At 41.5% G+C, this 26,186-nt stretch overlaps 1 protein-coding gene across 1 annotated transcript in view; it reads right to left on the bottom strand.

The window, feature by feature from the left end:
* Nucleotides 1-26,186, bottom strand: part of NRXN3 (neurexin 3) — a 1,044,813-nt gene that overhangs the window by 686,999 nt on the left and 331,628 nt on the right. The window contains exons 9-10 of the mRNA XM_075103635.1: nucleotides 15,720-16,158; nucleotides 9,448-9,831 (exon numbers count right to left, since the gene is read on the bottom strand). Coding sequence (XP_074959736.1) covers nucleotides 9,448-9,831; nucleotides 15,720-16,158 — 823 coding nt within the window. The remainder of the gene's footprint in view (nucleotides 1-9,447; nucleotides 9,832-15,719; nucleotides 16,159-26,186) is intronic.

Below are 26,186 nucleotides of genomic sequence, written 5' to 3'. Positions count from 1 at the left end.
AGAAGAAGAGTTCCTCCTTTTACCACTCTACTTTGCAGCTCTACCAAAGACCAGACAGGTCAGGAAGACTGACCTACCTTCTAATCTCTAATGCAAATACTCCTCCAAGAGATGAATAAGGCATATATAGGATAGCTACTCTGTATTTATTTCTCATTCTGAGCACAAGCCTAGGACTCCCAGAGCTGTCAATCTAACGTGCTTTTCAGCTGAGGGCTGAATTGTCATTTTCCATTTTTACTCATTTAGTGAAAGGTAGTGAATAAAAATTCCCTATTTAAAATATCATATTTTTCTTTTCTCAGCAGTTTGAAACAGTGCCTGTGGGTATTGGGGTAGTCAGGCTTCAAAGTCTGATTCCACATGACTCTGAATCCTAAATTCTAGTGCTTTGATACAACTTCCAACAGTAATCCCTTCCAACCTGCCCTGTCCTTCTGCTCCCTTCAGCAGTATCACAACATGAAGGATTACAATTCTTCCTTGTTCAGAAATGGAAAAATGTGAAGCTCCTCACAAGAACACAAGATTAGGATGGTAGGAAACCCCTACCCAGACAGCCCAGGCTGACCACGAGAGGGCCTTGCCTTAACAGGCAGAACTTCAAAAGTCAACAGCTGCAGGCCATTAAAATATGGAAGCATCACAAGACTAGCAGCACTTATTATGAGGCTGCTTTTCTTGAACATCCTCCCTGCTGCTCTGACTCTTCAATGGGATGAATTTTGCATTAATGTGATGGATAGCTTATGATTTTTATGTTTTACCTATCTACCTACTTACGACCTATAATCATCACAAAGCAGGAAGTCACTCTGAAATTCATATTAAGATTTGATCTATCAGGATACAGTTTCCCTCTTCTGCACCTTCTCTCCCAATTTTAACCTCCTTGTTTTCAATTGCCCAGAACAAAAATGAGCATGCTAGTAAAGAAGCAAATAAAGTTGACGAAAATTATCTTTCCTTTATGCATTCTCAGACACTTTTGCAGAGCAAGTGAGAATGGTTTCCCTCTGGAGAGCCATTCCTTGGATTCTGGTACCTAGAGGCAGCAGATGCACCAGGACCACCCTGTGAGCCGTTCTGTGGATTAACTGCATACGAGAGAAGGCAGACAAAGCAAGCAGATCTGGGTGAGCCAATATACACCACCAAGTAGGACCTTTCCATGCTTGTGGTGATGACTACGCTTTTGCAAACCCTTTCCATAGCACATAATAGCCTCATCCAATCACTCAAAGTGTCCAAGGGGTGACTGACTATCTCCATGTGGAGAGAGAGTCGATTAAAGGAGCATCACGAATGCCAAGTCTTTCCTCTCCTCCTGAGATGAATAGAGAAGAAGAAATGAGACAGAAAATGCACTGTGCCAGTGCCTGCCTTTCAGCTTGATGGCTTCGACTGGACAAAGCAGAGAGATAGAGGAAGCTAATTTCACAGATAACATCTCCAAGGTCTATACAGTAATATTAAACATTGGAAATAATTTTTCATGACAAATAAATCTACTTCATCCTGGCCACTTCCATCAAGATACTCTCATTAATAGCAGGGACAATTGGCAGTCTCAGCAGAAACACAAACTGGTCTGATTAGAGGGAGTGGAAAGGAAGGGGGGTATGAAGCCACAAGGACTGAGATCAGCCGCTGAGCAGCATGAGACTGAAAGATACCATGTAGTCTGAAGCAACTCTTGCACCCAGTGTCATCAGTTCATCTCAGATCACAACAGACATGGTGCATACTCTAAGTTAGCAAGCCCATTCTGGATCATACATATGACATCCAGCAAGACATATAATGGCGAGTTACCTGGGAAAGCTAGGATGAGAAGATGTATGAGAAGTATTGCCTTTCTTCATGGTGACTTACTGCTTCAGATAATCCGAACTTTAGTAAATTCTGCCTTCTCCCGATACAGTGTGATTTAGGCAAAACTGACCTGCTATGACAAGCTGTCCTTTAACCTGAGAGTTATCTGAGCAGCATCATGCCTTGACTTATAGATAGGGTGTATTTTGTGGCTTTCATTAAAGAGAAACCGTTGTTCTGAGCTGCCATTTATAAACCAGCAGATAAACAAATACACCACTACGAGTCCTGTAGAAGAGGCCTATACTAACAAAATATAAGATGCTAAAAAGCATAAACCAAATGTTCTTACTCAACTACCCATCAACATCATCTTTTCTGGTTCAAGTGCTCTTTACAGGAGCTGACAGTAGCACAAAATCTAATACAGTTTTGGATGATCATATTTCTTGAACTGGGAGGACCTTGTGAAAGCTACACTCAGCGATAAACAGCCAGAAACACAGAAATTTAGAGAAAAACTGCAGAAATTATCTTCTTCTGTGCCATCAAGTACCATATTCAGATGAGATAAAGAGCACCTGGAGTACTAACAAATTCACATGCAGCATGGAAGGCAAAAGTGGCCTTAAATATCAAGAGCATATGATGATGGAGACAGGATGAAGAAACAGGAAAGAACATACAGATAAAAAAAAAAATCATACTCATGTCATTATAAAATATAGGAGAGACAATCAGTTGATTTTTATACAGTCTCAGATTATCCAGCTGCTCAGCAGATGCTGTTGGAGCTTGTCACATCAATGAGACTCTTCGAAGTTAAAGTTCAACAGCCTAAAGACCATGAAATGATCTTTTCCCCAAAAGATGTAATCACCCTGACTGCAGAATTAACTGCACACTCTTCTGTACTGAGGATATCACAAAGGCATTACAAGGCAACAAATGCCATCACGTGTCCTGGAAACAACATATATTCAGAGTGGCTTTTGACTGAATATATACTTCTATGGACAATAAAGTTATGATGAGTGGAAGGGATTACAATATAAATCCACAGAAGGGAGAGACTCTGAAATTCTTCCTACATATTATTCCTCTTCCCCTCCAAGCCCCACCTTGGCTGCACTGTCTTTACTGGAGCTAGCACAACATCTCATGAGCATCTTGGGAATTGTTTGGATGTTAGAACAGAAGTTACCCCAAGGAAAGGATGCAGAGATGGAGGACACATAAAAGCCTAATACAGCAGAATAATCCAGCACTTATGCAACCAACACTAGCCTTCTGCTCTGTTGTTAGGGAGACAGTCATTAGGGAGAGATACAAGGGAGCTAAAGCACAGAAAGCCCAGGCCTGCGTTTCTTCAGCAGGAGAATTGTGTACAGCATATATCACAGTAGTAGCTGCTTGGGCCAGCCATAAGGGGAACATCCACAGATCTTTGAATATTCAAGATCCAGCAGGGATTAAAAGCATTAAAACACTGCAGCAAAGGCTTTTCTCCTAATGTGTCCAACACCCATGGGAACCATCAGTCCTATAAGAAAATCTGTTCTCAGCAGTTATCTAGCATTACACTGCAGACTCAGAAGGTCTGGACAGTCTAAGAAGCATCAACACATTTGAGGTTTTTCAAACAAACCTTCAAGTATGTACTCATCGTCAAACATCTTCACTAAAATATAAAAAGAAATCTATGCTGCTACCTGTGCTTGAGGCTGAAAAGCATACAGCACTTAAACCATGTAGTAAATGATTTTGTAGCGTTTCTTATTGCCAGTAATTTTACAACATTTATTGCATACATAATGGGCAGATGTGTGTTATCATAAAACTGTTCTTAGCAAACATTGCTATAAAGGTACTTGGCAGATAATAAAATGCGTTAGCCCTATGCTCAACACCAGCATCGCGAACATTGCTGTTCACAAACAGTATGCCAGAAAACACAGAAAATGCCTGGTTTGCTTAGGGTGTTGATCACCCATCTCTGAGCAAACCCAGACAGGAAGGGACACTGGTTCCAGCCCTTGGGAGGAGAACTGGAATGGGATAACTCTGTCCTGCTGCAATGAACAGTGGGCGCAGCTCAGCAAAGGAAAGGGCTGGTACAAGATTTTTACTTTTTTTTCTTACCTGGAAAGGATTCAGGGTATGTCCAGTTCTGAGCAATTAACTTCAGAGGTTTACAATCTAAACTTCAGTGTCTTTTTTCAGTCTTAAATAGCCAGCAGTCTCATACCAGCCTGCCTTTTCTAATCTTAACAATATATACCTCTTAATAAAAAAAAAAAAAACCCAAACCACTCTCCAATCAAGGCAATTAAGTAGGAGAAAGCATTAAAAAGTGAGGGATCAACAACATTTGATTTTAATTGGCCTAAACCAATCTGATTTTCAGTTGTCTTTTGCTTTGTGTCCTTCCTGGGCTTTTGTCCTCTGCAGTCCTTCTCACAGTGTTTCAGTAGAAGGAAAGCACGCAAGGAGCTTTTGGGATCTGCAGAACAGACCCCATGCACTTTTTTGAGCCCATGACATTTTTACTGCAGCTACAGAAAATAGCTACTGTGAATACAACACACATTCCTCTCCTCCTGCTTGTTTAATGCCAGGGCTTTGGGGTCCTTTTCAGAAAAGTCCATGGGCTGTGAGGAGGTACTTTGCTATCACAGCATAGTAGTACATCATCCTCCATGAGCCAGATCCCAACTACTACCTCTAACGCCTTAAGTGCAATTAACAGGGGCCTGCAGTAACCTGATGCTGCAACTGATGTCAAATACTAACGAATTAGAAGCCAAAGGGTACAGAAGACATTAAGTACTTAAAAAACACCAAAGTTCCTTCACAGTAGCTGCATCAACCCACCCTTCCCACCCTCCTGTATGTCTGTAACAGCCCTCCAGCCCTTCTTGCTGACAAGACTTGTAAGTCACCATAATTTCTACTGGGTTCAGTATGAGAAGGTAGTTCACATGGAACAGGAGGAAACTTTGCTACCCATTGCTTTGGAGGATCCTTTTTGTCAGTTTTCCCAAAGCCTGCCCTACATCAGATGACCAGAAATCATTTGGGAAGCATTCCCATGGGCTTTCAGGTATTTTATGTCCTTTATTTCAAACTAACTAGCAAAACAGCAGACCTCTTGGAACAAGGTACTTTAGAACAGAGAGGCTGCATTGCAGACACTGTTCTCAGATATTCCTTTCTAAAACCCTAGGATGCAGGAATGACTAAATGCTACCAGAAGTGCAAGCTCCAAGGTTTTTTTTCCCTAATGCCAACACACCACAACCCAAGACCTAGCAAACTCAGTACAAAGCCTCAGTATGTACTTGCAACCATAACTTCCATCACAAATCCACTTTGCTGTGCCTGCTATTCATTTCGGAGACACCCAAAAACTGCCTTTCAGTTTAGGGGTCTTTCTGGTGTCGTCAAATCTTGCTCTCCACCATACATACTCGAATCAGATATAACAGGAGCGCAGGAGAGCTCAGGGAGCAGGGGGAGGCAAAAACGTTACATTACAATGCACTCAGAGCATCACTTGCAGGAGGGATCGTGTCCTGTCTATTAGCTTCTGTTCTATCTTCTTTGCTTTATGCCCCCACCCAAACAAGACATCCTCTTTTTTCTCAGTCTGGTAGCTTTGGCAGTTTGGCACTGTCAATTCCTCCACAGCACAGACAGTTACCTTCTGGAGTGCAGCAATACTGAATTATCAGACCAGAATCTCCACATAATCCATAAAAGGAGACAGGCAAATCAACAAAAGGAGGCAAGCAGATCATGTTATTGCTTTGAATTTCTCCTGAGAAGCAACCATATCCCTCCACTGACTGCACAGGAAATGTAGACATTTAGCACAGGTTCTCATTGCCAGGCTTCTACTTTTGTAATCTTAGAATACTTATCCGAGCCGTCTAGAGGAGGAGGTCATAATACTACTCTAATTGAGTTCATGCCACCTGTAAAGCCAGCAGAGTCTTATTTCCTAGCCTGGTGGACAGCCATACCACCCCTCCCTTCCAACAGCTACTGTGGAATCTCTGAAGTTTCAGAAACTCGTCCAAATGCTGCTATGTTTATAGCAGCTCCTGAATTTTAGCAGTGTCTTGAAAAGGCTCTTCTCACATATGATTTCCAACACTGTCACACTGAGTTAGACTGGGTAGTAAAGAACCATTATGTAAAGATGATAGAGAATGGGAAGCTCAAGGATTTAAGAAAAATAAATAACTAATGTGTATATTAAGTGGTCAGCACAGCCTCTGGTGGAAGGTATGAAATGAGGACCACATCATTGCCAGCATTGGCTGCTGCTGTTGCTTAGCCTCACAGCCTGGCACTACGCACTTCTGGCCCATGAATCCTATTGTACATTCATCTCCTCTCCCTTCTGTGTCACCTGCTACTGGCTACAGAGCTGGCAGAAACACAATCTCACAAGCAGATCAAGTGAAATTTATAGAATGAAGAGAGTCTTGTTTTGGTGAAGTACTTTGTCTCAGCCTCTCAGAGGATCAAACACTGATGTCCATTCACTCTAGTTTCTACAGGAATTACTTGAATATAAGTTTACCTGATAGAAGCCTTCATGATTTGTCTCCCAGGAATATTTTTCCCTAGTTAGTACAGGAAAAACATGCAGTTATCCAAAGAACCAGAGCAGTCCTACCAGCACTTTTGACTCCCTGACATACGCCGCTTTGCGTGGGAGGCGTATCAGACAGGAACTGGTCTTTGCCATTCTTGGCCCACCTCTTCTATGCAATTTCAGTTACACCAAAGAGGGACTACAGTACTCTTAGAAGCTATGACACTTTAAGACTGAAAACACCTTTGCTTACATCACTGCCAATATTGAACGACCGATTAGCCACTGGAATTTTAAGAATTAATTTGAGGCGTTGGCAACAGTTCTCCATTCTGTGCCCTATCAGACTGCAGCCACAGTAAGGTTTCTCCACCTGCAGAGAAGTAGTGCCTGAGCAGAGCACTGCAATCACAGTCTGTGTTGCATCCAGTGTAACTTGCTGAATATACAGAGGTGTTACTTCACTGACCGGACAAACTCCCACAGGCTTTAGATATAAGTGACATACTGAATACTGCGTATTTGTATTGTTTTACCATGAATAAAAGGAACCCAAACCTCTTTTCTATGAGAATCAATTTCCTTTTCCAGTCCTTTTTAGATGTATAACAGTCCTTCATATGGCAAAGTAAAAAATGTATGAGAAATACAGCATTATAAATGCAGAAATGCTATACCTAGGAAGTGGGAGATAGAGTTTACCATCAACAACAAATGAATCATCTGCTTCTCTCCTTGGAGTTGTACATATGCCTTTTTTATTTTTAGTACTTTAACTAAATATTAAGTACGTGCTTTACTTTGTGATAAGGAATGATTTTCCTGGTAGCCAACAGGCATAGAAGAGTCTTTATTGTATGCTCCCCTGCCACTTAACCCTTCTCAGATAACAGACTGGAAAAGTGGGTTGGTAGCTGTCTCCTGTTAAAGGAGCTAGCCTGCTCCTTCTTCATCCTCCCCTTACACACCAGCCTGGCTCGCCCCAGCCCTGTGGCAGCTCTTCAGTCACTATGCAGAAGTGCCACTGTGGCATGGCAGCATCTCTCACTTTAATTCCCTTCCCAGTCTCCATCTCACCTTTTCTCCTTCCAACAGTATTTGGATCACAGGCCAGCTGAAGTCAGCACTTGGCAATGATCCTTGAGTGTCAGACCATAAGAATGAAAAATATCATTGGTGGCCTGCCCTGCAATACTTTTGTTCCTGGAGGCAAAAATCACTGTGCACGAATGAAGTCGCCTGACATCAAGTAGTTGTATCACAGCAATATGAGGCTGCTATGTAACACTACAATAGATGTTGTGGAGTCATATATGCTTCAACCTGCCCAACCTTTTTCATGTATTCCGTCTATTTATTCCCTCTGAGCTGCTTCTCATGTTGCCAAGGAACCTCAGGCATGAAAGCCATGTTTTGCCTGACACTTGGCCTAAACCAGTAAGGGGTCTGTTGATTCTAGTTATAGACAAAATGAGTTTCTCAGGATTAGGACCTCTGCATACATCTTTCATGTTGCACTGAACTACAACATCATTGTCTTCTTAACCTTAACTATGCATTGATTCTAACACATTTTGTTAGGACCACAAGTTCCCACATGGGTAGACATGCATTCATACACATACCTTTCTTATTCATACTGATGTCAGCCAGAGCATGGCTGAGTTATGGATCTCAAGCCACACTTGAGATTCATTTTTCCTAAATTAAAATGCTTACGTGCCCTTAACCCACTGACTTCTTGTCACTGATAATAAAAGGAGTAAAATCCAAAACCATAGATATCTACAGGTATATAAGGTGAATCCTGCTCTTTATGTTACTGGTTAGCTTCAGATTCTTTTCTGAGAGCCAGGTCCAGGAGATGGACATGAGACAGAGGCCAGAAAATCCTGAATCACAGAGCTGGTCACACCTAATACTAAATAAAGACCAAGGGGGTACACTGAGTGGGAAAGGAGCTTCTCAAATGTTTGTGGCGGAAGCTCCAAGATATCCAAATTTCCAATTCTAAGACACATGCTAGAACCATTAGGCCATGGTGCCATTAAGGTAATAGAAAGAAAGGGCTGAAAGCCCTAAGACTCTGCTAATGGTTTACAGTTAATTCTTGGGTGTACCATAAGTGCAGTTCAGCCAGAATGCAATGCTAATGGCCAAATGTTAACAGAAAGACTGGTTTCAATATAAGAAAACACCCTTTAGGGAGCATTTTCTTTTCTAAGTCATCTTAGCCCCATCTTTTTTTTTTAAAACCACTCACCTACCTCATTCTGAGTGCAGCACCAGCACAATAATGACAACAACAATTAATGGAACTACCTGGTATTTGAGAAATATATAGCTCAGATATTTTACATTAGTAAATTCCTTTCCATGTGGCCTAGAGCACCCACGTTTTGCCTGCCTGTACCAGCATTACTTGTGCCTCATATCTCCAATCATATGTCTTTAAATCACCAGTGAGAATGATGCAGAGAATCTCCCACCATCTCCTACAGATTTGCCTTATCAGAGGTGAACTTGTAGACGTGCTGCTGTGAACACTATTTCATTAGCTGGCTTTACCCAGAAACAGCCATCAAGGAAATCCTACTATGCAAGAAAGAGGAAGACTAGACGGAACTGGGATATATAATTTGTTCCATGCAAAAAAAATCCTCATAACCCAAGTTCACACTTGATACTGTTTCCAGCAATTTGCCTGAGACTTCTTACAAGCAACAGCATTTTCTGCCCTAGAAGACAAACCATGCTTAGTCAAAGAAACTCTGGAACCTGAAGACAAGGTCTCCAGAAGGCTTAGGGAGTGAAGTGGCAGATGAAGAAGGTAAGCTCATGAACTGAAGGTGGAAAAGACTGGAAGGAAACAATCAGAGAAGAAAGCTTTCCTAGTGTGGTGACTGGAAGTTAGCATTGGGAAGACCAACAAGGGCAGAGGAAAGTCTCACGGAAACACTCATTTTGTTCTAGTTCTGCTGCATGCCTTCAGTCCTGTGTAACTGAGGTCAGAAAACGCAGCTCACCTCGCTCACATGTTCTACCCCAATAGCCGGTGCCAGTGCAGTCACAAATGAAGCGGTTCCAGCCATCCTTGCAGACTGCGTTATTCTTACACGGGTAGCTGTCGCACTGCTTGGTGCTGAGGCGGGAGCAGGAGGACTTGACTCCTGCAGCATTCTGAGCCTCTGCCAGCTGCCGGATGTTCTTGCTTCGTCCATCGATGAACAAGTCTCGGATACAGCCGACGTAGCCGTAGTTCAGCATTGCTGTCCAGAGCTCTGTGGGAAGGATGAGCCCTGCCCGGTTCTCAGGCAGCCCACCGAGGTACATGTCGCCTTCCAGATCTAGGATCTCGCTCTCCCCACTGGCGGTGAATGGGGTGCGTCTGCTGTTCACTGATATAGTACCTAGACGAGGAGAATAAGGAGACATCAATACTTTCACTTACAGCCTCAGTGTAGTTGATTTTTTTCCAATAACTGAGGTTTAAGGTTCAATGCAGGAGAGTGAAGACTCCTGCCTACCCAAATGCACTCCTAACAGAGACAGTCTCCCCTACACATCTCCCTCTCCTCTTGAACCACAGACCATAAGTACTTTCATGCAGTGACTGATCATCATGTGTCTGTACCCCACTTGCATTATAAGGTCACAAGCATAACAATACAGTGGCTAAATAACAACAAGTAAAAACTGAGCATTATTCAATGGCATTCATCCAGCAAAGCAAAGACTTACTGAGAACACACGAGTTTGATGGTATCAGGGCTGGAGAGAATAATACGTGAGGAAAAGCATATTAATTCACACTACATAGCTCTTACAGAAAACACTTCATTGGTACCTCCAAAGCTGGACCTAGATGATGAAACTAAATAGACCCTCATGAAGTTTGCACATAATGTCAAATTGAGGAGAACGGTTGATGCACTGGAGGAAACACAGGGTTACCATTCAGAGAAACCTTTACAAGGTGGAGCAAAAGGCTGATAGAAATGTTTGATGTAAATCAACATAGTAAATACAAAGTCCTACACCTGGGGCAGAAAAACCACACATGTAAGTACAGGCCGGAGACCAGCTGGCTAAGGAGCAACTCTGCAGAAAAGGACATGGGGGTATGGTGGACAACATTTTTAACATGAGTCAGCAGTGTGCACGTGCAGTGACAAGAGAAACTGATCACAGGTTGCAGCAAGGGAAACCCCAACTCCATAGATGAACGGATGAGTTGAACCTGGCTGGACAGCAGGTGCCCACCAAAGCCACGCTATCATTCCCCACCTCAGCTGGACAGGGGAGAAAAAATATAACAAAAGGCTCATGGGGTCCCTCCCATGGGAGACAGTCCTCCATGAACTTCTCCAAAGTGAGTCCTTCCCACAGGCTGCAGTTCTTCACGAACTGCTCCAGCGTGGGTCCCTTCCACGGGGTGCAGCCCTTCAGGAACAGACTGCTCCAGCGTGGGTCCCCCCCAGGGTCACAAGTCCTGCCAGCAAACCTGCCCCAGCGTGGGCTCCTCTCTCCATGGGGCCACAGCTCCTGCCAGGAGCCTGCTCCATCCTGGGCTTCCCACAGGGTCACAGCCTCCTTTGAGCATCCACCTGCTCCAGCATCGGGTTCTCCACAGGCTGCAGGAGGATATTTGCTTGACTGTGGACCTCCATGGGCTGCAGGGGGACAGCCTGCCTCACCATGGTCTTCACCATGGGCTGCAGGGGAATCTCTGCTCTCGTGCCTGAAGCCTGTCTTCCCCCTCCTTCTTCGCTGCCCTTGGTGTCTGCAGGGCTGCTTCTCTCACATATTCTCACTCCTCTCTCTGGCTGCTGTTGCTGTTGCACAGCAACTTTTCCCCCTTCTTAAATGTGTTATCCCAGAGGCGCTACCACTGTTGCTGATGGGCTCAGCCTTGGCCAGCGGCAGGTCCACCTAGGAGCCGGCTGGCACTGGCTCTGTCAGACACAGGCAAAGCTTCTAGCAGCTTCTCACAGAAGCCACCCCTGTAGCTCCCCCACTAGCAAAATCTTGCCACACAAACCAAATACATTAGAAAGTAACATTTTTCACTGTGAGAATAGTCAAACATGGGAACAGAAACCTCAGAGTGGTTTTGCAATCACTATCCTGAGGATATTCAAAACACAACTGGACACAACCCTGAAGAAAGCCTAGATTTCAGTAGAATTTGGACTAGAAATCTCCAGAAATTTGTTCCAAAATAAATTACCTTATGGTTTTACAAAGAAAGTTAATTATTCTAACTTCCATTTTACAATCAAGAAAATTGAGGTAGAGAAAGATAAAGGTTTTCTCTGAAGAACAGTTATTATTAAAACTGTAGTAGATTCCATGTGCTTCAAGCAAGATGTGGGCATACTGCACTGAGGCCGTTCATACATATTTTAAGAAATTTTCCCAGCACATAAAATAATCAGAACATATAATACAGAAATATAATATGAACACTTGCAACAGGTGCAGAGAAGTGACTTATTTAAGGTCAGACAGTGCATCCAAATTAAAACAGGGAACATAACGCAAGTCTCACATCCCAGAGCAGCGTACTCTTCAGAAGAGCGTTCAGCAGCTTTTGTGATAGGGACATCTGCCCATGAGATGCTCAGTTAAAAATCAGTGGTTCACTCTCCCTAGGTATCAATCATCACATCCAATTGCCTTATCATTAAGGTAATTTGTCCTCAGAGACAACTATCCAAGCTTTAAGATTAATTCCACATCATTGCATTTTTATCATACACCCCTACAATAAGGTGGGAGAATTTAGATAATAGAGTTAGCTCTATTTTGTGTCTTTGTGAGAAAGTACAGTTGTGTACACATGCTTTTTCTTCAGTTGTAATAGGCGTCGTCTTGGAGAACAGCACGTATGACACAGACACAAGGTATTTCATGTGTGTGATGTTCAGACATAATTTAGGAATAATGTCAGAGGCAGCAGAGTGCCAGAAGCAACAGAGGCGTTACAAATTAAAGGCTCAAAGAGAACCAGGGTTATTTGATGAATCATTTTGTAAAAACAAGCTGCAGCACCACAGACATTTTCCCTTTTACAAAGTAAGAAAAAAGAAGATTTGACAATACACCTACAGACTTAAAGGCAGTGTGTCATGGAGCCACAGGATCACAGCCCCCCTTCCAGAATCTCCACTGTTACTCCTCAAAAGCAGCATGTGGAGTACCTATTACTCAAAAGACTAGAACAAACCAAAACACTGCAGGGCTGAGCTCCAGACAGCTGCTGCTATGGAGAAAACAACCACCTGCAAAAGCCACAAGCATAAAGAAACCCCCCAAAAGAGGAGAAATACTGGATACCAAGGAGAAGTGTAAAACCTGGAGAAAGAGTGTAAGATGATGAAAGAAAATAGGCTAGACAGCAGCCTAAACTTTCTGCCAGTGTTTTGAACCCTGCAACTATTTGTGTAAGGAGATGGTACTAGGTTGGATGCACAGCACTTTCAAGACCAAGCTGCTGAGACGGAGAAATTCTGAATTGGCCCCAGGAGGGAGCAGACACAGGAGCTGACATCTTTTTTTCCTTTCCCACCCAATCCCATGTTGGCGATGCCATTTAGGTATGTCAAATTCCATCTTGAGAAATCAGAACCATCTTGAGAAATCAGAAGCATGTAAGCACCTCCTTTCCAGTCCCTTAGGCGCTTCATGCAGGGCTAAAGAACAAACAGACCAACAGACCCCAGTTGCTGAGGGCAGAGCTGGTATACAAAGCAGTGCACTGATGCAGCAGTAGACCAAACCTTCCAGTAAGAATTTTAGTGTCTGAGTGGGTGGGACAACATGTATGTTTTGCAGCCAATGACCAGCTGAAAACAGTCTTGTGTAGCATGCTCAGTGTTCCCCAGCTAGAAACTGTGACAGGTTTTGTGGACGCTGTAGGAGCTTTCCCCAAAGTCAGAAAGGTTACAGGGCACTAGGTGTCCATGTCCACGTTCACACTGTCAGCTTCTGCCAGAGTAGAGAAAAAAAAAAACCAGCTTTTGTTGGCTCTGGCAGCCAACACAGACCAAAGCATACACAAAGCCTAAGGGGACTAGAGGTGCCGGAGTTTATCTGAGCACAACTGCCATTCTGCCCCAGCATTTGCACTCCTGCCTTAGTATATTGCAGTAGTGAATATTTGGATTTTTAGGCCATTTTACTAAGTTCACCAGAGCCTGAAGTTTTCGACTGTTACAGAAATGGGAAGAAGAAGGGGAGAGATGACGCCTAATAAAGGCCTGGCTGCTTTAGTAATGAGAATCAGAATCTCTAGGTCACTAGCTCGTTAAACCCAAATAGCTGGTTTGTACCCTACATAAAGTAAGTTCATTATTTCAGTCCAGTTTCTAGATGACAGGCATCCATGTCTTAAAAAAAATTTCCAAGGGGTAACCTTTCTCAAGTCCACATGTGGGAGAAAAACCAAGGACTAAACAAGAAGAGATCCTGATCTTCCTTCTTACACCTATCAAAAGTACCATTGGATAACAGTGATTGACGCTTGCCTAAAGGTATGGTGTGAAGAAATCCATGCCAGTATCTTAGTCTTCTGGGGAGACAAGACATCTGTCACTAGGACCATTAACCTAGTACTCATTGTCAGCGTAAAATGCAATTTAGGAAAAAAAAAAAAGACACGAACATACAAATGTGTTCATTCTTGTTGAGCAAAATGCCTTTAATTCAAAGTATGTAACCTCTAATCAGTGTCCAGAACATCACAAACCTCCCTGACAAACGACAAACAAGTCAGTCTCATCTACCAAGTAGCATTGCCATCTGTCACACCCTCCCAGTCCAAATGAACATGTGTCCCTCTTCCTAGGTTTTTACAAACTTTCTTAGCAGAGAACTTCGTGTCATTTCTGTTTCTTCTCCTTCTGCAGCTGTCTCTCCAAGGACCAGACAGTCCACAAGTGAGCAAGCAGAACTGAAGGCAGTATTGAATGCAACTAATTGAGTTTATCCTTGGAAGTTAATTAAATTTTAGCAATTCTAAAGAAATCAAAGCTCCATTTATTTATTTATGGCTTCCTTTATAAAATGTTCCTATCGATGTCTTTAGGAGATAGCAACATATAACCACACATATTAAGTCCTAGTAAAGCACAATGCCAAATACAAAGAAAGTCCTCACATCATCAAAGAAAAAACTAGCTTCAGGCAAAGACCTGTTCAAACAGTTAGGCTTTGCATGATATTTAAAAGTCAGCTCTTTTCAAAACTCAAGGGAAGCAAATTCTAGCACTGCGTTCTCTCTGATGATAGCATTCAGCAACTGGAAACATAAAATTAGGGACCTAAAGCTATCACCTGGAGATCACCAGACAAATCCCAAATCCCCTTGCAAATGTAAGCAAAATTCCCTTTGAAGGGATATACAGCCAGGCTTTGCGATCCCAAGAATTCCAGTTCAATTGTTCACATATTCTCAAGATGAATTTACAGTATTTGATCATTTTGCCTCCTCACACAATTTCAGAGTATATCATGAGTATGTTAGCTTGATATCCAGGACTAGAAACAAACAAAATACAAGTAATTGCATGGTAGGTATATTATTAGAAATAACCTAACCCACATTTTTGAAAATGAGAAGCTGCGAGGAAAAAAAGGAACATCCACTGAATGCTGACTCAGATATTAAGACTAGAATTTGGCATCCAAGAGAGAGTAAAACCTAACTGAAAACTACCAGATAATAAAGGAAACGGAATAGGATGAAAATATTGATTTTTTGCCATAATTTGTCATTGATTGTGCCTATTACTTTTATTTACCTCATTACAAGATCCCAAACCCCTGCTCTTTAAAGAAAACAAGGTCCAGGAGAAGATGGTAATACTAGGTCACAGCAATAAGCTTTCATTTCATTTCTACTAAGTTTCATTTTGAACAGAAACCCGAAGTAGATCAGTGAGAATTTCTCAAACCAAGAACTAAATAATAATTAAACATTACCGTGGCCTGCAAAGAAGTCATCACTATAATTATGTATGTAACTGCAAAGATAATTCCAGAATATCTGGAGATTGTGAATAAAATATTAATAGATTGCCTCTGTGATGCGCTATCTGAAGTTCACACTAAACATTTAATGAAAACCTAGCCATCTGCATCTTTGCTTTGCTGGATAAACATCACTGGAGTAACACAGAGTTTTTGTAAGAAGGCGACTCATAACTAAGAGGTTTTGAAGGTTCTGAGAATTAATATACAGCCCTAGGGTTGGATCTGAAAGATTAATCTATTTAAGAAAAAGTCGTCACTCTACCTGATCTTCCATCTCTTTGAATATCCACATGATACCACTCCCCATCATTGGCTTTCTTCTGGGTGGCCTTGACTTTAATGGTCCCAGAGCCCATGTCCAGCAGCAAGTAGAGGTTCCCATCTAGAAGCTCAACTGCAAAGAAGTCTACCTTTGTATTTTTCTGGCTCCTGGCATCTTTCCTCTCCTGAGGCTTGCCATGGGTGAAAAGGATCAGTCCATTGGGTTCAGTGGTTCGGAAATCAAATGAGATGGAACCCATCCTTTTGGTATTCCATTTAGGCAGACTAATATAGGCCTCAGGTGTCTCAAAGCTGATGGGATCCAGCGTAGCCACATTCTCGCATACGAATTTCACTTCCCCGTAGATCTTCATCTTAGTATCACCAATCCGTGCCAAGCGAGACAGCTCCAGACGAATGTCATTATTCTTATAAACAACCTGCCAGACACAAGGGAAAATATCATACATCAATCCTGTATACAGTACAAATACCCCAATTACTTTCAGCCATGGGAGATAAACTTCTCCCAAAAGGCAGTGGGGAGCAGAAAGGAGCCAATGCAAGAGTCTGACATGATGACAGAGAGAGAGAGCACAACCAGCAGTGTGTATAGGAATGACTGCAACGGGTACTTTGCGATGACTACAGATCAGATAAGCAAGCAGAAGAGAACATTTAACTGAAGGACAGTGAGAACAATTAACTCTACCACAGGCCCACTCTGCTGTAAAAGCTTTCGTACATAAAATACAGTGTGTGTCTGGTATCATGCTGTTATATTTGCATAAATCCCATACAAAAAACGTAACAAAGTGTAACCTCCACGTCCATCTCTGCTAGCCACAGCAGGGAACTCTGTACTACCACTGTCATTTCTTTATTATTCCTATAAGCCCACTTAACTACTAGGAGAGAGATGCAAAAAAAATTTAAGCAAGTTGCTGTGAACTGTTGGTGATTGCCCTGTGGCTCCTAAAGAGCTACAAGAAAAAAGAAACAAAGACTTAAAATTTCTCTGACCAAGAAATCTTAGATCACTACAGGCACAAACTTGCTGTGGAGATATCTGCATAGCTTACTCTGGCTTCAAGAAATGTATGCTCTCTGTGTTAACACATAAAATCCTGTACATATTCAGTGCCTGGACTCTTACTCTCTCTGGGTAAGGACCAGTAATCTGGACTCTGTGTTGCTACACAGATGGAAAATAGCCAAGAGATGAGTCCCAGACATGCAAGCACTCCTGAGCATGCCTGGCTTGCTCAGGAGCCCAGACTTCCCATCCTTCACTTTTTCACAGCTACAGAATTTGCTTGCAAATTCTTCATTTTTTTGATTCAAAAATCCTTGCAGAAAGGACTCCTCTCTGCCCCAATGCCATTCTCACAGAGGCAGGGACTGAAGAAGGCACAAAACTGAAATATTTGTAAACTGTACTTCCTCTCCACCACCTTCCGTGCTTCCTAAACCCAGAGCTGGCACATTCAGCAAGCAAAAGCATTTCTGCAACTAGCATAGTTTTGATTTCTTCTAAGAAGTTATTATTTTCAAATACTTTATGTCTATTACATATAGCATATACATACACACATTTGATTTCTGCTTTCAAAATGCTAGCAGGATGACTTGCCAGCAATTTGCTATGAAAAGAGAAGGGAAAGGAGATATGCATTGTTAATTGTACAAATAGGATGGGAAAGTCAGAGAAATGAGCATGCAGTAAATATTAAAAGGCAAACAAGGGAGAGAATGAGGGATAAGCTTCTAAAGTAGATGACCTCAGGATGAAAAAGAAATGAAATCATAATTCAACACATTTGTAGCAAGCAAAGAATTTCCAGCTTTCACTAAGCATTAAAGGAGAATTTCCCCAGCACAGCATCAAATTTTCCTGTTGCAAAGGCAAAACACCCTACATCAGAGTGAAAGAAGCAGCCAGCTAATTCCTATTCGTAGTCATGGCACAAAGCTGTAGTTCCCCCCAGCAGAGGACAGTATTGACCCCCAGTAGCTTGTTTTGCTGCAATTCCCAAAAAAGCGCTCCACCCTCGCACGGACTTCAAAATCATCAAGTCTATGAAAATATCTGCAACAAGAATAAAATATATTTTCAATTTGTGGGACTCTAGTATGTAGTTTGTAGGATTAACCATGTCAAATGCTCTTGCTAGGCAGACCCTTCACCTCCTCCCAGTGACTCAGCAAGGCTGTGCATTACAGCCTCCCCCTCTTGCCAGACAACAAGGTGCACCTCAGCCAGACAGCAGAGACAAGCTTCAGCTACCTTTGTATCCAGGAAAGGCACACTTAAGAAGCGTGAGATGTATTCCATGCACATGCAGCCACCTGGACTGCCCAGGACTTCTGCACATACTTTGTGTGTGCAGCATGTCCAGTGCTTTCCACAAACTAGTTTTGAGCACTGCATGCAGTCTTGTCTCTGCATCTCAAGGAAACAGAGGAGCTGAAGATACAGAGGAAATAAATAGATCAGTTAAGAGGATGGAGCAGGATGCTTTATGAGGACAGGCTGAAAAGCCCAGGGCTCTCATATTTGGAGAGGACTGAGAAAAAATATGACTGAAGTTTACAGAAGATGGAGAAGGTTAACATAGGACTGCTTTTTGCCAAATCCAACAATAACAGAACTAGAGGCACTCACTGAAACTTGTAGGATATCAGTTTAAAATGGATTTTCAGAAGTACTTATTTACACAGAGGGTAGTGAGCTTCTGGAACTTGCTGCCACAGGAGGTCATGGAAGCAGAAAGCATCAGCAGGCTGAGAAAGAACCAGAAAGATAAATGGACAGCAAGCCCACAAACTGATATTAAAGGGAAAAGGAAGGGATGGACCTTCTGCTAATCCTAATCCAATAGCAGTGGATCCCGTAGGAGTGCAAGGGGAATGTACCACTGCTAGTAGCCATGCTCACACGTTCTCCCTAAATAGCACTTGTACCTGCCACTACTGGAGGCAGAACCCTGGGTTGACTACATTGACTGTTTTTCAGACCCACTAAGGCTTTTCTCATGTTATTAATGAATCTCCGCATATAGTAGGTTGTGTACAGTCTACTCCATGTCCCACTGCAGGGATAGCCTGGGAAAGAGGGTAATTTGAAACGGGTTCCTGTGAATAGAGTTCTTCTGCCAGCACATACATACGGGACTCCCCAACTGGTACGACTTTGGCACAACGCTGCATTTTTGGTTTCAGCCCCGTATGGAGTGGCTTTGGTGGGCAAGAGAATGCCAGGCCTGAATGGACTGTGACTTTAACGATCCTAACATAGGAGAACTGTCCTTATAGGATACTACTAACAGTTGCTCAAGCCAACACTCCTCTAAACTGTACCTTGATCCAGTCTGTCCAGATATAAGAGGAGCAGACAGGTAGTGCAATACCCTGCATACGATTGATGGCTGATGCTGGGTTGTATCTAGCTATGACTCAGCGATCTGCTTTCAGCAACCTCTGCAGGTTGCTGGTAGAAGGAATATGATCATATACATGTAAGCGGTTTCCAACTCTCAGCTGAGCCACAGAGAGGTTTTTCATGTATTTGATACTTGAGTAACAATTCCCATCTCTTCTGGGGAAATGCAGAAAGTCTGCCTCTGGGTTTATCTGGGGTTTGCTGCAGACTCCCTTGTATTTCATTAGTCATACCAGTACCACAGCTGGAGAATCATTGAGACAGAAGACTTCCAAAGGATCTAGAGAAAATTACATGGAGCCAGTTGGAACCCAGAAAGTCAAATGGAGGACATGAGGGCAAGTTTGAACAAAAGGACCAAGAAACACTTGGGGAAGAGAGAAGAAAGGGTGTTGAATAGATACAAGAGTTCTGAACTCAATCTTTTCCAAGAAGCAGATCCACCCCAATCTGAATCTCCATTATTCAAATGTTTGTTGTTCTACGTTATTTTATTTTGAAAAACCCAAACCCACAACCTAGTTTAGGAAATTTAAAAAGCACCTGTGCTTAAGGAAAAAGTACAAGTGTTCGCATAGTTGACTTGAGGCATCATTGACAACCACATTTGGACATCAAGATGTGATGTATAATCAGGTACTCCAGAAATTTCAGTGCTATAAACAAAAGGATAAAAATAATCCTTGGGTGTAAAACCAAGGTGAATCCTGAGCAGGAACAGAGAGACAACAGCATCTCTGGCTTGGGCAGAGAAACACTAAGGCAGCTTCCGGTATCTGCAGTTTAATTGCTAAACCAAAGGTTCAAGAATGCAAAAAGGGAATATCATTAAATGACTGGAATGTGCATCCCATAGTGAAGAACATTCAAATTCAGTCTGTTTAATAGGTAGAGGTTAAAGGGTGAGTCGATTACAATCTATGAGTACCTGTGCAGAAAATGGAATTTGGCAATAGAGGGCTCTTCAATCCATGTGACAAAGGAATAATGGGATCCAGGGGCTAGAAACTGAAGTTAGAGAAATTAACATTTTAAAATATTATTACTTATTTTTACATGAGGGTAATTTGCTATTGAAATAATTTACTACAGGTTATGGTATGTTCTCTGCTACTGGCAAACTTTAAATTGAAATAGTATCTTGTTTTCTCTAAAACACGTAGTGAGACAGGAATTAATTATATAGCAAATCAGCCTAGATTATCATAATGGCTCTTTCTGGCCTCATAACCTATGAATCTTTGTGTTTTAATGAAATCAACAGATGTTTCAGTGCAGTTTTCCAGGATAGAGGAAATACATCCTTCCCAAATGTTAAAACTGTCTGGTAAAGGAGAAGATGATTGCGTCAGTTCTGTCTGACTTGCCGCCAGTGCTTTCAGTGAGGCTTTTTTATATGTTTGTGATCCTACCTTGCAACCTACAATTAAAATGGAAGGCAAGTAAAAAGTCTAGGACAAAAACCCTGATTCTATAGTTCTAAATATATGAGCTTCTAGACTAGTTTCACAGTCACCTGCCACAACCCAGAGAAGAACCATTTTCATGTTTCACTGAGGAAGCTGTGTACCAGCAGCAGAACCTATAATCTGCCTAACACTTCCTACCTTGTAGTCTTATTTTACCAGCAATCTCTGAACTAACTTGAGGGCTCTTCAGTATGTACCAAAATACTGATTGAAACCTACACCTCTTTAACTCCAAGTCAGGCCGTGACTGACTCAGAGAGCTGTCCCTCACTAGGACGTAGCCTTCTAGTGCCACTCCAGGACACAGCTTCCATAACAACTTAGAAGTAAGCAAAGCAATGAAAGCAGCGCCCATAAATTTCTCCATTTTTATCAGATGGCTTTCTGAAGAAAGCCGATCTTGCCTTTTTAAACAGTGACATGCTTGAGTTCATCCCGTGTCTGATATGTGTATCAGAGAAGGTCAAGAGGCCTGAGGGAGACAAGGAGATGATTCCTGGTAGAGACGTACACATCTACTTTACAGTTATTCTGGGAAGGAAGGTAGAAGAGATAAAGGGGAAAAAAAGTGACTAGCAAAAGCTACACACAGAGCATTTGAAAAGTAAACTTCATGTTTCCAACCTTAAAATAATTTTATACTCCAGAAGTATTTTTTCTTTTTCCATGAGGGCTGCTTCTAAATAAACTTTAAGAGAGAAATATTTTGACTGTTAAATGCCTTTGTTTAATGAATTGGACCAGTATATATGGCTGGTCAGGGATGCGATAGTCCAGATCCACACAGTCTCTGATAATCAGCAGAATTCCATGACATCTGAGACATTTTGAGGAATAAAAAGATATACAGTGAATTAAGTTTCCTTTAAATCTGCTGAGAAAGAGGAGTTTGTTTTAAGCTGAGCTAAAACAAATTGGCAATCTAGTTTTGAGGCTTCTTAAAAATGGCAGCTTTGCAATTTTGAAGCATTCAAGGAATTTCTCCAGCTAAACTTATAAGAAGCTTCACTCATGGGTTAATGAGAGCTTTAATCAGATGGCTTTTCACAATGATGAAAAGCAGCTCGCTGCAATCAAGTGAAGATGCAGATAGAGAGCGAGCAACGAAAGTGAGGAAAAATTATGTGCTAGACTTGGCCAGTAGCCAATGTAAAAATTCCTCTCCAAGTTGGTGCTATTCAGCAGAAAAGATGGGTTTTGGTGCAGGCTGGACACAGGCATGCTCCAAAGGGGAATGGCTGTTGATAGCCTGGCAAATTAGAAGGTGACCATCATGAAAAAGAACAATGACCTGAAGGCTGAGTAACTTTAGCTAGCTACGAAAAGCACCTCTAAAGTTCAGCCAAGTTGTCCACCTACTGCATCCTGTGTATCACCAATTGCTTTTTTCAGGCTGCCCCCCTTCACCAACTGCCCATATCACTTCTCAGAAGGGCTAACTGCAAGACATTCAGCCTAGAGCCTTTCTAAGACTTCCTTAAAGGTACCTGCACTTAACAAGTTCCTGCAGCTTAATAAATTACAGTTTATCAGCTGGTTTACCAGAACTATGTATTTCTAGCCTGTCCTGACCAGCAAGTCGAAACAAACAGACCAGCTAGCAGCACTTTACTTTGTGTTTGGGACAGACTATGTATGCAGTGATCCAAGGCTTCAGCAATGGGTAACTAAAGCTGCTATACTTACTTAAAGAACTGTATGTGGACTGTGCACACCTGGTCTAAACATAATTGATGGTTCACTGGGATAACAACTGTATTCAGGTAATAAATAAACAGAATCAACGTTCACCACACTGAAGGAGTTAATTTACCTGTCATGAAAAACCATACAGCGAACATTGCTGATAAGTAACCAAATAAATAAGTCTCAAATACAATTTTTGCTTATGTTGACTAAAGTAATGCAATCCTACATTTCATCTGAATTATTTTTAACAAAGAACATGTGTTTACCCAGCTAAAAATAGCAATATGATGAGTAAAATGCTTGAACAGTAAGGCAAAACTATTTCAAGATTCTTTACAAATTTTTTCCACCTTACAAATCAATTATAGGTTTTGAATAACTTCAAGTTTTGTGGAAAACTCCATAAGAGAAAAGAGATTGATTTAGTTTCAGAAGACTTAAAGGAAAATACAGAGCAGCACTCCCTGAATTAGGTTATAAAGAAAAAGAAAGAAAAGGGATTCAAGGTGTCAGTATAAAAGGGCTGAAAAACACAGAGTGGAATTTCTTCAGCTGGCCTAGCGAGAACATTTCCTTAACAGATATCGAGGACAGAGGATCCAGTATTTTATTGTGGTCACAACTACCTTTAAGCAAAAAAAGAAGTCCCTGCTTCTCATGATAATTCAGGACATCGGAGTGTGTTCACAGTTACTACAGAGTCAACATCAACCTGAATCATTCACAGATTATCCCAGAGCAAGCTTGAACAGATTAAGGCAGATCAAGGTCCATCTTGCTGCCTTATCTTTCACCTTGGAATATACCAAGATAAAGACCAAACATTTCTATCTATGCCTTTTTGGAATAAGACCTAAGATTTTTTGCCTTATGATCAACCAAATATATGAATGAGAGAGATTCCAAACTTTAGGGAAAAAGAGGTTGCTTTACAGCTATTTATTGAGTTCTACTATGTGCCTAGAGCTGTACAATATGTTTTTGCATATATTAAGCCTGCTGCTTCTTCAGTTAGCTATGAATATTGTTAAGCGACTAAAACATCAAGTGCCCTGCAGCCTGACTTATTATTGGTGTTGCACTGCAGCATTCAAACTACAGAAAAGCAGGGTTGTGAAATGACCTACTTCTTGCATTCCTTCCTTTTAACAGGTAGCAGTAAGGACAGAATTAATTTTATCACACGGGTGGATTTCTGCATCCTTCATGCTGGGATACACTGCTAATTCATTTGGTCTACTGTTGAAGAAAATCTTGATTTCAAAGGGAATAGCAGACTCCACAATTTTATCCTGAGATAAACATGATGGGAACATGAGAAATTATGTATATTTATTTGTGAAAAAAGGTGTGACACTGTATAGATGGGAGAAAAGCCTTTATAGTTGTAAGAGAAACGCTACTGAAGGATTCTATATTAGCCTCCAAGACTAAAGTTGTTTCCTCAGCTACCAAAAAAGCACAGCATAGGTAGCAGTAAGATTAAACAGAATTGGTTGTAGCATGGTCTTTGATTTGAGGCTGAATACTCTTTTGTGGTGGAAGTGTCAAGTCCTCTACTTTCCTTGCTACAGAAACTTCAAGTTCTGGAATAAGTGAAGAAAGGCATCACTGGAAATAAGATACAGTTTCTGGATTTCTTAAAATACCACTTTTCCACAGATTTTTCTAAGCAATGGTGCAAAAGCCACCTAAACCTCAACATTTTCAAAAGTATATTTCTCACATCATGGTGGCCAGCCTGAGGTCATGGAATTGGTTTTGCAGAAGTGCCAGAAGCTGTATGTGAAGACAAGGAGAGATTTCATCTTTACTGCTAAAGCTAAAAGAAATACTCTGAGAAATTAGACTTTGATTTTTCAGTCTGTTCCTAAAAACTAGCTGATACTTGTTAATATTTAGGTGAAAAAGTAACAGATATTTGTCAGCAGCAGAGTTCACCGTTGTGTCATGGCAAAGCGTTTAAGGCATTTAACTGTGGATTCAGGTGCACAAACTTGAACTTCCCTCTTGCTTCATGTTCTATTCAACCTCCATTTGGCCTAGTAACAGAGAATAGTAAAAGCTGCAGGACAGGGAAGCCAAGGAGCTTTGATGCTCCTTACTTGTGCCACAGGCCATAGACACAAACATACCTCACGCTAGCCCTGAAAAGCAACTTGTACCTTGGACACGCCTCTGGATACAAGGGCACAGAAAAGACATGTCAGTACTTTACAAATATCTGTGCGTACACAATAATGAGGAAATTCTATGTTCTACACTGAGCCTGTATAGTGCAGAGGTAAAAAAAAGACAGAAGAAAGAAACACTAAATAGCTATGCTCAGAAATCATTCATTGGATGGATTGAATGGAATCATGGAGTGTATGGAGTCATAGAAGGAGACAATGCTGTAACCTACTGGATATCATGTCCAGTTTGGAGAACTGTACTTCAAGAAGGGAGTGGGACTATTGGAAAGAGTCCTGATGAGGGCAATGAGAATAACCAGAGGTCTAGAAAATAGAAGATTTAAAGTATTCCTTCTTTTTAACATAAAGAAAACTGCAAGGAGACATTATAACAGTGTTCAAATATAAAAAGGCTGCTACAAAGCAGAAAGGAACAATCTGTTCTTTGTATTTATGCTGAAAAGGACAAGAAATAATGGGCAAAAATTACAGCAAGGAAATGTTAGAAATGATGCTAGGAAAAGCTTTTTTAATTTAAGAACAGTGAAGCACTGGGAGAGATTGCCTGAGGAGCAACCATCATTGGAGACCTTTAATTACAGGTTAAACAAATTGTCAAGACTCACATGGTTGTCGTTGATTTTGTCTTGGGACAGTGGAAGCAGAAAGGATTAAATATCCTCTCACGGTCCATTCCAGTTTTATTTTCTAAGATTCTGTGTGGTGGGGGGGCATGGAAAAGGGGAAATTACTATGTAGCTAAAGGCTTCCTTAGTGTTCAATGCATGGAAAGGAAGAATAAACCTTATATTAACAAAATTCTGATACCTCTCAAATTTGAAGAGCTTAAGTTTGCAAACGAGCTTCCTAGCTAATGAAGGTTTGACAGCTTTTTGAGAGTTAAAAAAAAGAAGAAAAAAAAGACATCATTGTCACAGAAGCTTATTTACCAGCATGCAGTAGTTGACTTCAATTACATTCAGTTCTGTATTGAGCTTACATAGACATTTACAAGTTTCAGAATGCTCTGCTCCTCCCAAATACATCCTGAAACCTCAAATTTGTCTAGCTAGCACAAGCTAAATCTGTCTAGCTTGGTTCAGTGATGAGTATGTGAGGAAATAATTACTGTCAAGTGTCTTAAAGATTTCATCTGAAAGTCAGAGAGGAATTATTTTAGGATGTCCCCATTGATCATTTAAGTCATGAACCTTATTACACAAGACACTGAAAACTGTACTAGACAATGACTTAACAAATAACACTCTACTTAGTGATTTCACTGTATCTCAAATCCACCTAAGGTTGTGCTAGTACAAAAGACCTGTCTCAGGAAATACATTTTTTTGGTATGGCTAGGTGAATGCTTCCATCAGGATGGCTTTCTAACACAATTAAATGCTTCACTTCAAGCTGTTGCAACCCAAAATGGCACATTTAGTTTCATCAAACTTAACAGAAAAGCTTTTGTATGAACTTACCATAACATAAAAGTGGCTCTTGCTGAGCCGCTCTCCATCATCTTTGAAAGGTCGTGGAGGACAGGAGAGGTGCCCGAGGACTGGAGGACAGCAAATGTCACTCCCATCTTCAAAAAGGGTAAGAAGGAGGACCTGGGGAACTATAGGCCAGTCAGCCTCACCTCCATCCCTGGAAAGGTGATGGAGCAGTTCACCCTGGAGGTCATCTCCAGG

Source organism: Phalacrocorax aristotelis, chromosome 9 (assembly GCF_949628215.1).
Source record: "Phalacrocorax aristotelis chromosome 9, bGulAri2.1, whole genome shotgun sequence".
Taxonomy (NCBI): domain Eukaryota; kingdom Metazoa; phylum Chordata; class Aves; order Suliformes; family Phalacrocoracidae; genus Phalacrocorax; species Phalacrocorax aristotelis.
Note: the sequence above shows the minus strand (reverse complement) of the source record. Positions and strands in the feature narration are given on the sequence as shown.